A 14,052-nucleotide genomic window follows, 5' to 3' on the forward strand; every position below is an offset into this window, starting at 1 on the left:
CTAAAACCTACAAAAGGACTTCTTTGTTATCTCTCTTTGCTAGTGGGAAGATTTTTTCCCCTAATTTATCCTTTCCTGGGTCCAGGCATTTTAGTGGGTGTATGTGTTTGTGAGAAGTCCTAATTCCTACTTGTTTCATGTGGCCTCCTGAATATTATGATTCAGCCTCCTCAGGTATCAAGATCTTCAAATCTCCACTGTTTCTACTTGTGTTGGCCAAAGCATTCAATGCAGCTAAACTCATTGGTTTTAGTTTCTTGTTCAGGTTTGGTACCTGGGTATACTTTCCTGTGAGCTAGGTATAAAATCATGTTATAAATTGTATCTTATCCTAAATTTCTGGATACTAGTTTATATCTTTCACTATATTGCCTTAAATGGAACCTTGCCTGATAACATTTTTTGTCTTAAAGTCATTACTATATTAATATAGTTAATGGTATTTTTACTTTAGCTTAACACTTGTCTGGTATATCTTTAACATTCAGTCCTTTTGCATTTTTGTTTTAGTAATATCTTGTGAATATATAACATTTTTGCCCTAGATAAACCTTAGAATCATCTTCACAAGATCCCAAACAAATCCTATTGTCGTTTTATTTGTGTAGGACAATTCCTTCCACTTTCTTTTTTTTTTTCCAAAATAGTTTGAAATTGGACTTACAGGTCAAGTCAAGATGAATGCCCTTTCTTTGAAAAATTACCTCTGCCTTTTCATTTATACAAGTTTTTATTGTTGTTGTTTTTGTTGGTTTAGTCCCTGAGTATTTAAATTTTCCTTCATCTATGTCTTAAACATTTATTATTAAGTTTATTCTTAAGTTTTTTTTTGGTTTCTTTGTTGCTTTTTTGAATAAGACCTCTCCCTGCCCTATTTCTCCAGGTTGAGTAGTTTGTTAATTCATAATAAGTAAAGAGAATTTTTATAATATTGAAACATTCTTGAACTCTTGAAATGAACCCCAGACTTTGTTGTTTTCCCACAATTTTCAAGAGGAAACGCAGGTAGAACAACCTTTACTGTGTCATCTTAAAACTAGAAACACCAAAAAATATTTTTTTAACATGAGAAGATTTGTCAGTTTCTCCTGGTGGGCAAGGGAGGAAAGGTTTTAGGGAGGCCCTGGGACTGGAGGGGCAGAGGATAGAGCCGAGCAGAGGGAAACATGGCTGCAAGCCCAGCCTTCCAGAGCAGCGAAATATGAGAACCAGCCTAAATTTTTAAGTTTGTTTTTAAGTATGTATGATTTTTCCATCATCCTTTATTCCTAGGGGTATTGGTAAGGCTATCGCTGTGGGTATTGATTTGAAGAACCCAAAATCAGTGTGGTTAAACATGATGACAACTTATTTCTCACTTATGTATCATCTGAAGTTAAGCAGTCTAGGGCTGGTACAGCAGCTTTATGATACCACCCAGCAGCTATGTCAACCCTAGGAACCACATCCTCATTCACATGGTTCAAGATGCTCACCCCCTTGTCAGCGTTCCACCTAGCTGATGGATACTGGGACAGGAAATGCATGTTCCTTCTATTTAAGGGCATGGCATCACTTTTGCTTATAGTCTATTTATCAGAAGTTGGTCGTGTTGTCACGCTTGGATTTAAAGAGAGCCAGAAAACGTGTTATTTTTTCTGGACTGTCTTTGGCTTGCTATAGAGTCTGTTACTATATAAGGGAAGAATAGAGATCAACAGACAAGTGGTCTCTGCTTCTTCAGGCCTTTTGTAACTTGGTGTGTGCCTGTCCTCATACACTTAGGAGTCAGAGCTTCATGGTTACTTTGGAGGCCTTATTTTCTTATCTGTAAGATGAGTGACTGATTTATGATCTAACATTTGGGCCCAGGACTTCTGTGACACTGTGATCTCCTAATTCCTTCCTATTTCTTCAGTCAAGCCCTCAGTCCTAGCTAAAGGTCTGCTAAAGGAAAACAATAACAAAAAACAAACAAACAAACAAACCACGTAATGCCAAGAACAATGTAATCTCCAGCTATCACTGTGCTGAATCCTGGGACCATTTTTCTATCTGAACAAGAGAGGCCATGAAAGTGCTCATTTTAGGAAAACAGTGATGATCAAGGTCAAGGCAAAACTGAGAAGGGCTCCTGGTCAATGTTATGATTCCAGGCATAATATATATCCCACCTCTAGTGGCACAGAAATGAAGAAGGGTTCTACTCTGGAGTTGGGGTTGGAGCCTTTGGACGATGTCAACGACAAATGTTTGTTGCATACTTCCTTTGTGCCAGGCCTTGTGCTTTAGCTGAGGATAATGGTGTTGAACAAGATAGATATAGTCCTTGCTTCTTGGAGTGAGCAGAGAAGACAGTTAAATAAACTGGTATCATTAAAAAAGCACACATGTGCCAAGTACGGAGAAATACAGAGTGCTGTGATGGCACATAACTGGCGGGCCTGCCTTATTCTAGGTGCTCAGGGAAGGCTTGCTTTCAAAGGGAAATGGGATTTGAGCAGAGACTTCAAGGAATAGTCAAGATTGGAGAGTAGGAAGGGTATTCTAGGTTTAGGGAGCCCTGTTCGGAAAGTGGGGCTGAAGTTGATAGAGGAGGAAGAATAGGCGTGGTGAGAGGCTGGAGAGGTGGGTGGGACCTACCACCAATCACATTCCAGTGCTGTAGCATTGCGGGATCAGAACCTAAGGATGGTCCAATCCAGTGGCTTTTAGTGCGTTCCCCGCCTCCCCCCACCTCCCATTTTGGAATTTTATGGGAGTATTTTTGTTACAGTGTTTGGTGGTGTTTGATGGGAGCCTGGAGAGCCAGGAATCCTGCAATGCACAGAAGGGTTCCACTTATTTGAAATAGTTTTCACATACTTTCAGGACATTCATGTAGGTAAAAACTTGATAAATGACCTGAGTCTAGAAAGTGTTTTCAGCTAGACACAACTAATTTTTTTAAGTTAATTCATTTATTTTGAGAAACAGATTGAGAGAGAGAGCGCGAGCGAGTGTGCACGTGCACAAATGGGGGAGGGGCAGAGAGAGAGAGAGAGAGAGAGAGAGAGAGTGAGTGTGTGAGAGAGGATACCAGGCAGGCTCGGCACTGCAAGATCCTGACCTGAGCCAAAGTCAGAGGCTTAACCGACTGAACCACCCAGGTTCCCCTAAACACAACGATTTCTACACAGTTTTAATTAACATACGTTGATTCTCCAGAAATATAATTACTATACCTATAAAATCAAACGAAGATTGTACTGTTTCACTTAAACTTTACCAAAAAGTGTTCACCATTTTGGATCGTACCTTGTGATTTTTGAAACACCAGCGTAAGACAGACAGCGTTGTGGCTGTGGCGTTCAGGCACATTCCATGTGAAAAGGCAAATTATCCACCACTTCATTAGGTCTCCTATAGCAGTCACGAGCATACATTTGCATATTGAAAGGTGTATTTTATCTCCTCTATTAAAGCATAATATTAGTTTTTAAAATGTAGGTTGTTTATATTACATATGATCTTCTAAGTCATGATCGTAAGTTTCACGACAGGAGAATAAAACAGTCACTAGGAAATATTTGTTACAAAAAGGCTGCCTTAAGGTCTGTCGGCGTGTGATCGATCCACTGGCCCAGTCCGGAAACTCCCGAATCCGGTAGAACCGGGAGCTTTACTAAGATACAGATCCCCGGCGTCATTGCCGGCCCCCGACTCTTCCCCAGCCCACCTCGAGGAACAACTGCCCTGCTGCTCAGACCTGCTCAGACCTGAGCGTAGGGCGCAGGAGCCTCTGACACCGAGACTCAGAGCGCAGAGGCGGGGCCAGAGTGCTACTCACTGGTAGCAACGCTGCTCCTAGAGAGGCTGGGCCGCGGCCTGGTGACGCACTTCCGGCCGCGCCACGAAGCCGCCTGCTGCGAGGTGAGTGTGGGGCTGCAGGCGGCGGGGGCGGTGCCCCGGCGGGTAGCTGTGGGTGCTGTGCGTATGGGCCTCCCGCACTTGCAGGAGTGGGTAGAACGGCTGCCCGCGGTCCTCCTCCGCCCCTCCTCGACTCCCACTTTGGACTTGGTGGCCGAATACGTTCCATCCCGTGGAAGGCGAAGCCGGATTACCGTCACAACCTCGGAGCCCCGAGCATTTAGCATTTTGTTCGGGGAAGATACTACTGACCTTTTGGGAAGATATGTCGGAGCAGCCAGGGGGTGGAATATTGGCAGGAGTGAAGCGGCTTGAGGTGATATCACTAGTGTTTTAACATGTTGAAGTCGTACAGGGGCTCTTACCTATATGCATTTCAAGTATGGACCGTATTCCTCCTGACTCCTAACATAGGGTCGTGAATCAGGGTTCAGTGAGAGCGCAGAAAAAGCAGAGCCCTCCCAGACACCGGGGAGCAGAGCCAGCCCGGCTTTTGAAGGGCACTGTCTCCTGGAGCTGTGCGTTCCAAAAGGTAACTTGGCCCTACTCCTGGGCCGTTGGGATGACAATGATCTGGGGATGATTTATAATCACTTATTTGCGAAGTCCTAGAATACACATAAAATAGCCCCAGAATTCCTCATTCATACCTTCATGAGAAGCAATTTTACGAAAACACTATACTACACTAAATTATAGTAATTAACACATGAAATTACACACACACACACACATATGTATATATCTATCTATCTATATATATGTATATATCTCTGGAATGTGGCTGGTAGTGTATGCAGAGGAAAATTTATGGCCTTAATAGATTTTAATTGCCAAATAGAGAAGAATGAAATGAGTAAATAAATCATGTATCCTCAAGAAGCATTTGAGCACAGGTTTTTTTAGCCTTGTAGTATCTAGTTAAAACACTGTTTTCCAAAGTTATTTAGTTCTTTTCTTTCCCACCACTTCAGTGTGGTTATATTAGTCAATTGTAGTATAGTTAGGCTCATTTGCTGTTGTTTGTATTCCTTTTTGGCTCGCCACCCTATCCCATCCTGGTTGGTTGGCTTAATGTCTGTATATTTGGATATGTGAAACATTACTATGGTTATGAGTGTCAGAACAAAAAGGCACACTCAGAGAAGCCTGTCACGCCCTCCTTTCCCCTGCCAATCTCATCTACCCTATTTCCTTCCAGCCTGTTTGCATCACAGGCTCCTTTCACTTCCTACCCATATTTGAGGCAACCATTCTCCTTAGTTTCTGATTTATCCTTCTATTTTTTTTTTTTTTTTGTACAATTGACCAGATACATGTGTATTTTCTTATACTCCCATTTTTTGGTACACAAAAGGTAGCACTCTACCTTTTGCATTTGCTTGTTTCATTTGAAGATATATTCTGGAAACCACTCCATATCATAGAGATAAGTATCTTTTTAAAAAACGTTATTCATGTATACCGAAGACTGCATCTAGCATGACATTTAAGAAGCATAATGGTAAAATGAGCACCCATGAACACACCACCCCTTTAAGGAGGAGAACATTTCTGGTATTGGTGCATCTCTCTGTGTGCTCCTTCTCAACCCAGCTCCCAACTTCCTACCCCTAGAGGTAACAACTAGAATTTTGTATTAATTGTCATCTTACCTATTTATAAAAATAATTTTATCACACAAAATATGTCTGTAAACATTTTGTTTTTGAGCTTTATGAAAATGGCATTGTAGTGTCTCTAGTCATCTGGGGCTTGTATAACTCAATTTTTAAAAAAGAAAACATTTTTATTTTTATAATTTTATTTCAGTTAATTTTTTTTTTTGAGAGAGAGAATTCACATGTGTGCAGGGAGGGGCAGAGAGAGACAGACAGAAGAGAGAGAATCCCAAGTAGGCTCCACACCCAGCGCAGAGCCTGATGTGGGGCTTGATCTCACGACTGTGAGATCATGACCTGGGTTGATATCTAAAGTCTGATACTTAACCAACTGAGCCACCTAGGTGCCCCTCTTGTAACTCAAGATTATGTTCCTGAAGTCATCTATGTTGTTGTGAGCTGTTCATTTTTTATGTTGTTTGTGAGCTGTTGTTTGTTGTGAGCTGTTACATCTATGTAATTGTGAGCTGTTCATTTTTGCTGCTGGGTAATGTTCATTTTTTGGTGGGGGTGGGTAATGTTCATTTAAAAAATGATAGGACAGGGGCACCTGGGTGACTCAGTCAGTTGAGCATCTGACTTCAGCTCATGTCATGATCTCATGATTCGTGATTTCGAGCCCCACATTGGGCTCTGTGCTGACAGCTCAGAGCCTGGAGCCTGCTTCCTTTTCTGTGTGTCTCTCTCTCTCTGCCCTTCCCCCACTCATTCCCTCTCTCTCTCTCTGTCTTTCAAATTTAAACTAAAAACATAAATTTTTTTTTAAAAAAGATAAGACAGTTTATGTACTCTCAGTGGATATGTAGGTTGTTTCCAGTTTTTTTTAATTAAAATACTGATAATAATTTTGTACATATTTTCTACATATGAGAGTTTCTCTAGGGCATACATTTTTAAATTTAGGCATGAATATTGAATTTGATTAAATTCCTTTGGCATCTGTTGGGATGGAGAGTGTGTTTATTTTTCTTTGATTTATTCATGTGAAAAAGTATACTAATCTGTATCTTGATATTGAGCTTTACTTGCTTTCCTGGGATGATCCCTTTTAGTCATGGCATGTCACTTTAATGAACTACTGGAGTCTATTCCTTTATAGTGGGGATTTTTCTGTGAGTATTCATAAATGAGACTGGTCTGTGGTTTTTACATCAGTATTGTGCTGGCATCATAAAAAGGACTGGGAAACTTATTTTGCTGTTTTTTTTCTACAGTTTCAGTACTGTTAGAACTACTCATTTCTTAAAGACTTGAAAAGATTTGTTCATGATACATGTGGGTTCAGTGTTTTGTGAGCATTTGCTCTTTACTGGCTATCTCAGTTTAATTAGGTAAAAGTGATCATGGATTACAGAAAAATATCTGCGTAACAAAATAAGTAGAGTTGATTTATTAGATTGAAATAGAATTATATGTTCTTCCATTATAGGATAGGTTTTCTTTTTAAGCATTCGTAGAATTTTTTTTAGGCATTTCAGCTAAAAAAAAAAAAAAAAAGCCCCCAAAACTCTGTAAAGCAGAAGTAAATAGATCAGGTTATTTAAACACCATGCAATAAAGCCAAAATTATGAACAGAGAAGAAATTAATAACAAACTATCCTAAACAATTCTGTGGTCAGAGACAAAACACAGTTGCTGACCAGCTATAAAATATAATTAATATAATTAAAACATAAAATATTTTTTTCAGAACCTTTGGCCTGTGGGTAATAGTGTATTCAGAGGGAAAATTTATGGCCATACAGATTTTAATTGCTAAATAGTAAAGAATAAACATAAATGAATAAATCATGCATCCTCAGGAAGGTAGGAAAAAACCTTTCGCAGTCTAGCTTCCCCCAGAAGCAAAACACAGGACAGAGGTTTCTGTGCAGGCACTTTATTTGGGAATGTATTCCAAGGGCAGAGTGAACAGCAAGGGGAGTAAAACAGAGGAGGGAGAGCCAATACAAGGATGTGTTGTCAGGCTGGCCTGTCTATAGGCCCCGGGCGCTCGTTCTTGCAGGATCTTTGAGAAGCCTTGGAATCTCATGGCTGCTAATGTAGAGGACTAAAGGGGAAAATATTTATCCATTGACTTCTATCCCCTATTGGTCAAGGGTGGCCTCACAAGCCTTTACTTATCTGTGTTTCGGGACCTAGCAGGTATCCACAGGTATCTGCAGATGTCCCACACAGGATGCCAGAAAAGCCCCAGGGCAGGAGCCAGCCACATGTGGTATAGATCCTTGAGGAGGCATTGGTAGATTGTCCCTGTGCAAAGCTGATCAAAGCCTCTGGAACTGGGCTGAGACCAGAGGATTTGGAGTGGTACATAAAGTATCTGTTACAGAGCTAAAGAAACAAAGAAAGCAGAACATAATGAAGGAAATAGAAGAGTGATGTTCTAAATAAATAGAAAAGCTTATTCTTTAAAAATAAAAGAAAACAACATTCAAATAGACAAATCATTGTTCCACTTGACTTTGTTAGTCTGCTCAGGCTGCTGTAACAAAATACAGTAAGTTATTCGGCTTAAACAACAGAGATTTATTTCTCACAGTTCTGGAGGCTGGGAGCCCAAGATTAAGATGCCACACAATTTGGTTCTTGATAAGGGCTCTCCTTGAGTTACAGTTGGCTGTCTTCTCATTGTGTCCTCACATGGTAGAAAATGAACTCTGGTGTCTCTTCTGCTTTTTTATAGGGGCACCAGACCTCTCATATTATGGCTTTGTTTAACCTTATTACCTCATAGGATCTGTATCCAAATATAGTCATGTTGGGGGAGAGGACTTCATCATATGAATTTGGCGGGGTGGGGAGACATGTTCCATCCATAACATTAACAAAGGGGAAAGGGTCTAGAAAGCACACATATTCAAAAGAAGTGGGAAAAACAAAGTAGTTCCAGATATGGAAGAAATGGAAAGAATCATGAACCAGTGTTTTCCACAGTTCTGCACTAAAGTGAAACCCTAGAAGACATAGATGATATTTTAGGAAAACACAGGTTTTCAAGACTGACTTTGGGAGCAGTAACCAGAAAATAACCAGTCCATGTGTTTTGAATACAATGAGCAAGGAGTGTTCGGTCATGGGACCCTAGATAATTGAGTGACCCCTCTCTCAGGATGCTGAGGCCCTGGCTTCTTCACTATCAGAGGGCTGGAAAGTATGAGGAGGCAGCATGGGACCTCAAAGGTAAACCTGGGCCATGTGGGAGGCTGGCCTCCCAAGATCTCTACAGAGGTATCAGGGCTCTTGAGAACACTCAGTTATGTAAGGGAATAAGCAGGATGTAGGGGAATAGCTGTCTCCTCCAGCTCCCTGGGGCATGACTCTCAGGCCTCTGTGCTGGGGCTGCAGCTGTGCTGGCCTGGCTTCCCTTGCAGTGTAATCGAGGATGATCCTTGTTTAGAGAAAAAGAAGTAAGTCCATGATCTTGGTGATGTTCTATTTCTTGAGCTGAATTGTTGCTTTATTATCCTTTAGGCTCTCTATACATTTTATGTATGTTCTAGTGTATGTGATGTGTCAGAATTGTAAAACCCTAGGGTTCTTAGGATCAGTGTCATCGGTGGGAGGGGTCGTGGGCACTGGATCACCCCCTTCTTCTTGTGGCAGCTCCCGCTTGCATTCCTGTCTGGACACTGGCTCCCTGTGTCTCACATCTTCTCTGAGGGGCTGTGTTGTTCCTGCAGGGGCGGGACTTGCTTCACATCTGTCTCTCTGTTTTTCCTCAGCTCCAGGCCTTCTCTGAGAGGGAGAGCAGGTAATGGCAGCCATGCTCCTGACAGCCTGGCCCCAGGTGAGCTGTGGGTCCTCCAGCTCTTCTTCTGAGCAGTTTCACATTGAAGAAGGGAAGCTGGTGAGCTTTGTGATGGAAGTTGGAGGGGTCCTCCTCGCTTCCGCCTGGAACTCATGGGAAGAGCGGTGACGTGAAGGGATGGAAACAGCAGGAGAGCATCCCTGAAGGCAGGGGTGAAGTGTTCTGCACACTGAGGTTCTTTGCTCCTCTGGTGAATAGGCAACAGGAAGCTGCCCATGGAGGATGCACCGTGCACGGATGTGAATGGAGGAGGGTAGCACCGGCTTAGGATGTCCAGAGACCAGGGCATAAGTGAAAAGGAGTAGTAGGACCAGGTCAACACAAAGGATGGCTGTGCCTCTAATATGGTGTGCAGACGAGGGTAGTGGGGTCTGGAGAGGGAAAAAACAGGAAGTCCTATGGGACAGGATGTCTCATTGTGTCCTGGAGAGACTTTCAGGGCTTGGGTGCAGGGGCTCAAACTTTAGGTTTCTGATAAAAGCTCTGGACCCTCCCCCTCCCTTAGAAAAATAAGCATGCAAACCAAATTTTCCATACAATTTCAGGGACTTCACGGACACCCTGAAGCACATCCATGGACCTCCATGGACTACAGGTTGGGAATAATCATAGTCACAGTAATTCCAATAGCACTGTTTGTGGCTTGCTATGCTGCAGGCATAATACTAAGCACTTGCATGGATCGCTCAGTCTTGATTCCTTGCCCTTGACATAGGTGCTGTGTTGTGCACACTCTGCTACAAAACATAGGAAGGCAAAGGGGAGCAGAGTGCCTTTCCCAAAGTCACACAGCTGTTATTTGATTCTTCTCTGCTCATTCCTGTGACCTGTGCAATCAGTGACGTTAAGGTGGTCAGATTTGTCATGGCTGTGTAGGGAATAATTTTCAGGGTGATTCAAGAGGAAGGTGTCCACTTAGAAAAAATTCCATTGGTCCAGGTGATAATGGGCTTCATCAAGGAAAGTAGTTGTTAAAAAAAAAAAAAAAACAACCCAATTCAAGTAATGCTTAACAAAATCTTTAGGATATGGAGAGTCAGGATTGAGGGTAGAGTAAGAGAGAGGGAGGAGTCAGGAACATTTCCCAGGATTCCAGCTGACGTTTCCTGCGCAGATGGTGGAGGGGGGGGGGGGGGGGGGGGTGGGGTTGAATTCAGGAGCCTCCAACTTGCTGGGGTAAAGGGTGGTGGTGGTGGGCGGTGAAGGTATTTAATTTTGTGCAGAGAAGTTCCTTGGCCCATCCAGGGTCACAGATGAGTGACGCTCAGACTCACCCAGTGGTTGGACTATGCTTGTTGATGGGTGGGGGTCAGTAGAATCAAGCAAAATCCTGGCAGAAAGGAATTGAGGGTATATCCCTGCCAGCGTGTCACCCAGGTTATTACAGAGGACTGAGGTGGGCAGGGAGAAAGCGCAACCAGAGGCCGCAGCTGCCCGGAAGGGAGGCATCAATCCTGATGCAGGGCCTGTGCCGGGTGCACGGTGTAGTGATGCAGAGATGAGCAGCTGGAATGGTGGCAGAGCACCTGGCCACTAGGAAGGTTGATCTCCCCTCTTTCCCGAACCCTGGAGAAACAGTGAGTTCTTGGGTAAAGTTGGAGAGGATGAGGCCTGATGGGAGCATGTAACAAAATCGGGTTTTCAGCAAGACCCATCTGGAAGCAGAATGGGCTGCCGTTCCTGCCTCAGCCAGTCTGGGCAGCACTGAGCTGCTAGAGGTGCTCAGGCAGTTGCACAGCCCCTCGTGGCAGGGTCAGTGACAGGAATCCAGATGGGGGCTGGTTGAGATGGAGGCCTAGCTGTTCTCTGGGGGTGGCTGGAGGTTTATGGGGGTAGGGATCAGGGTGGGCATGCTGGTGGGCAAGTCCTGAGCCATATCTGCCCCTGAGGACATGGCTAGCAGAAAGAATGGAGTTGCTTTTGGGGAACTTGATTATGGGATTTTTTTTCTGTCATCCCAACTTAGGATATCTTTTATAAATGTAAAATATGGCATGAGGTTTCCCTGCCATGAGAGAGGTCAGATAATTCTCCATGGTTTACTTTCCATGTGCTTTTTCTCAAACCTTTCCCTTTTTTATTAATTTTGTGCTCTTCACAAGCTCCCTCCCCAAGCCCTTAAACTGCCCTCTGCCCCTCACCTAGGGCCTGAGCCATGGAACTGGCCCTAGGGCAGCAGGAACCTGTTGTTTCAGAAGTCGGTGACCTTCGAGGACGTGGCTGTGTACTTCACTCAGACGGAATGGAATGGCCTGTCCCCTGCACAGAGGGCCCTGTACAGGGATGTGATGCTGGAGAATTATGGAAATGTGGCCTCCCTGGGTAAGGCCTCTCTCCCCCTGGGACCCAGACTCTGCCAGTTGGGGTTTCCTGGCTTATTGACCCCTGACAGGTTGCAGGTGGGGTCTGTAGAAATCCTTTACTGAGCCGGAACCCCAGGAGTTGAGATTCCTAATTCCCCTTGAGTTAGGGGTTGCTGGAAAGGGTGAATCCCAAGCCTTTATTGGGCCAATATAGGACTTTGCTGGGACTAGTGTGCACTCTTTATCCATCCTCTAGAAGTTGTGGTTTGGACACAGTGTGGGAAAAAGAAACTTACTGTTCCACAGCATTATCTTCACATTCACCCTCATCTGACCTGCATATCTTGGTCTTTCGGGCCCACGGTTCAGGCCATTCCCAACTCCTCCCACACCTTCTCAGGTACCCCTCCCCACCCCCCCGCAACATACACACATACACTTTCGAAGCCATTCCACCCTTTCCTGTCGTCTTTAGGCATGGGATCCCCTACAGCGCTTATTTTCCCTTCCCATTGCCAAGACAGTTGGAGAAGAGGCTTAAGAACTCATCTCTGGGAGATTATTCACCTCTCTGTCCTCTTTCTTTCCCCCTAAACAGGATTTTCGCTTCTCAAACCTGCTGTGATATTGCAACTAGAGGGAGCAGGTGAGCTGGGGGACCCATCTCCACTGGTGGCTGGAACAGAAATAGGCTCCCAGGGTGTCTGGACTGGTAAGGGACACACAGCTGCCTTTTATCGGGGAGTTAAACTCTTTAGGAAGAAAACCAACGTTAGCAATATATAAGCATGCCACATTTATGAGCCAGCTGTAGAAAATAAAATTTAAATAATGTTGATGATTTCTAGAGATATGTACAGTTGAGACCTGATTATTTTTGCAGTTTGCTGTTTCTTTGTAATTCCAAGAACAGATCTTTTTTTCAAATGCCTTATTCTAATTCTTTTCAGTTCTAATTTTGGAATTCTGCCTTTCTCAGATGAAATGAATAGATTCAGTATTTTGGGGTCCTTGCTACTTTCTAAACATTGTACACTTAATGTGATGGATGGAGAATTAACAGTCTTTTTGTACAGAAAGGCAGAATAGCCTGGTGGTTAAAAGTACAGTCTTTGGAGTAGACTTCCCTGAGGTTCAATCCCAACTGCTATTCCTAGTTACAGGATTTCCTAATTGTGACTTTGAGTATGTCAGTTATTTGAGTTCTCTAAGATTCAATGTTTTTATCCCTGAAAATGGAATAATAAAATGAGAGAACAGTGCTAGTCTTGTGGGTTCAGGATTACATGAGATATTACATATTAAATGTGTAACTTACAGTGTGTGCTCAAGGAAATATTAGTTTTTATTAATTTTTTTTTTTTTTTTGTGGAGAAGACAGCTTAAGCTGTGGGAAATAAGGCAGAAGGAAGTGCTCTCAGTTCAGTGCTTCTCAAATGATGTGCAAATGAATCACCTCTGGGTATCTTGTAAATATGCATATTGTCATTTAGTAAGTCCGGCATGGGGCCAAGAGTCTACATTTCTGTTAATTCTCAGGTTCTGCCAATGTATCGTTTCCCAGATCTTACTTGAAGTAGCAAGCTTCTCATTGGCTTAAGCCGAGTCGTTGCCAGACGATTTCCCATTTCTTGTGATTTCCTATTTACTTCTCTGCGTTTGTGGTCCATAAGATTCTCTTGTGTCCTTTCAATGAATCCTCTTATTTATTTACTTAAAAAAACTTTTTTGTAATGTTTGTTTATTTTAGAGAGAGGGAGAGACAGAGCATGAGTGGGGGAGGGGCAGAGAGAGGGAGACACAGAATCCTGAAGCAGGCTCCAGGCTCGAGCTGTCAGCACAGAGCCCCATGTGGGGCTTGAACTCATGGGCCACGAGATTATGACCTGAGCCGAAGTTAGACACTTAACTGATTAAGCCACTCAGGTGTCCCATGAATCCTTTAAAGATTCAGTGGATTTTTGTTTCTTGTAGTCATTCAACCAGATGATTCCTGACAAAGGAAGACATGTTTTGCAAAATCAAGAGTTTAAAGTGCATTGCATATAATATGGAGGAAGCTCCATATAATCGTGGATCTCCTCAAAGGAGTCTGGATTTCATTCCGTAGGCAACAGACAATCCTGAAGTCTTTGAAGTTTTTGAATAACCCATCGTGATCTTAGCTGAGAATGGGAACATCAATCCAATTAGTTTGTGTTTGTTAATTGGAGTGAGGAATCAGATGGCTTTTAGATAGAAAGAAGCGGAAGGCCTAGGGCACAAGGTCCATGTCAGCCAAGTTGATTCTCTGTTAAAAAGCTTTTTCAGAAGGCCCACATAGTGACATCTGTTTATATCTCATTTGCTACAACTGTGTCTTCTGGTGCCCCTACTGCAGGAGAGGGA

General features: G+C 43.1%; 1 protein-coding gene across 11 annotated transcripts in view; it reads left to right on the forward strand.

Annotated features, from left to right (window-relative positions):
• The window catches only part of ZNF23 (zinc finger protein 23), a 45,488-nt gene that overhangs the window by 25,748 nt on the left and 5,688 nt on the right, over positions 1–14,052 (forward strand). For 2 of the 11 annotated variants that reach the window (XM_049622922.1, XM_049622925.1), the window contains exons 1-4: positions 3,898–4,420; positions 9,276–9,400; positions 11,557–11,683; positions 12,263–12,376. In XM_049622922.1, the coding sequence (XP_049478879.1) occupies positions 9,308–9,400; positions 11,557–11,683; positions 12,263–12,376 (334 nt within the window). In that variant the 5' untranslated portion in view covers positions 3,898–4,420; positions 9,276–9,307. The other 9 variants (XM_049622924.1, XM_049622928.1, XM_049622930.1 and 6 more) reach the window with 9 other exon arrangements.

Source organism: Panthera uncia (genome assembly GCF_023721935.1).
Source record: "Panthera uncia isolate 11264 chromosome E2 unlocalized genomic scaffold, Puncia_PCG_1.0 HiC_scaffold_20, whole genome shotgun sequence".
In the NCBI taxonomy this organism is placed as follows: Eukaryota; Metazoa; Chordata; class Mammalia; order Carnivora; family Felidae; genus Panthera; species Panthera uncia.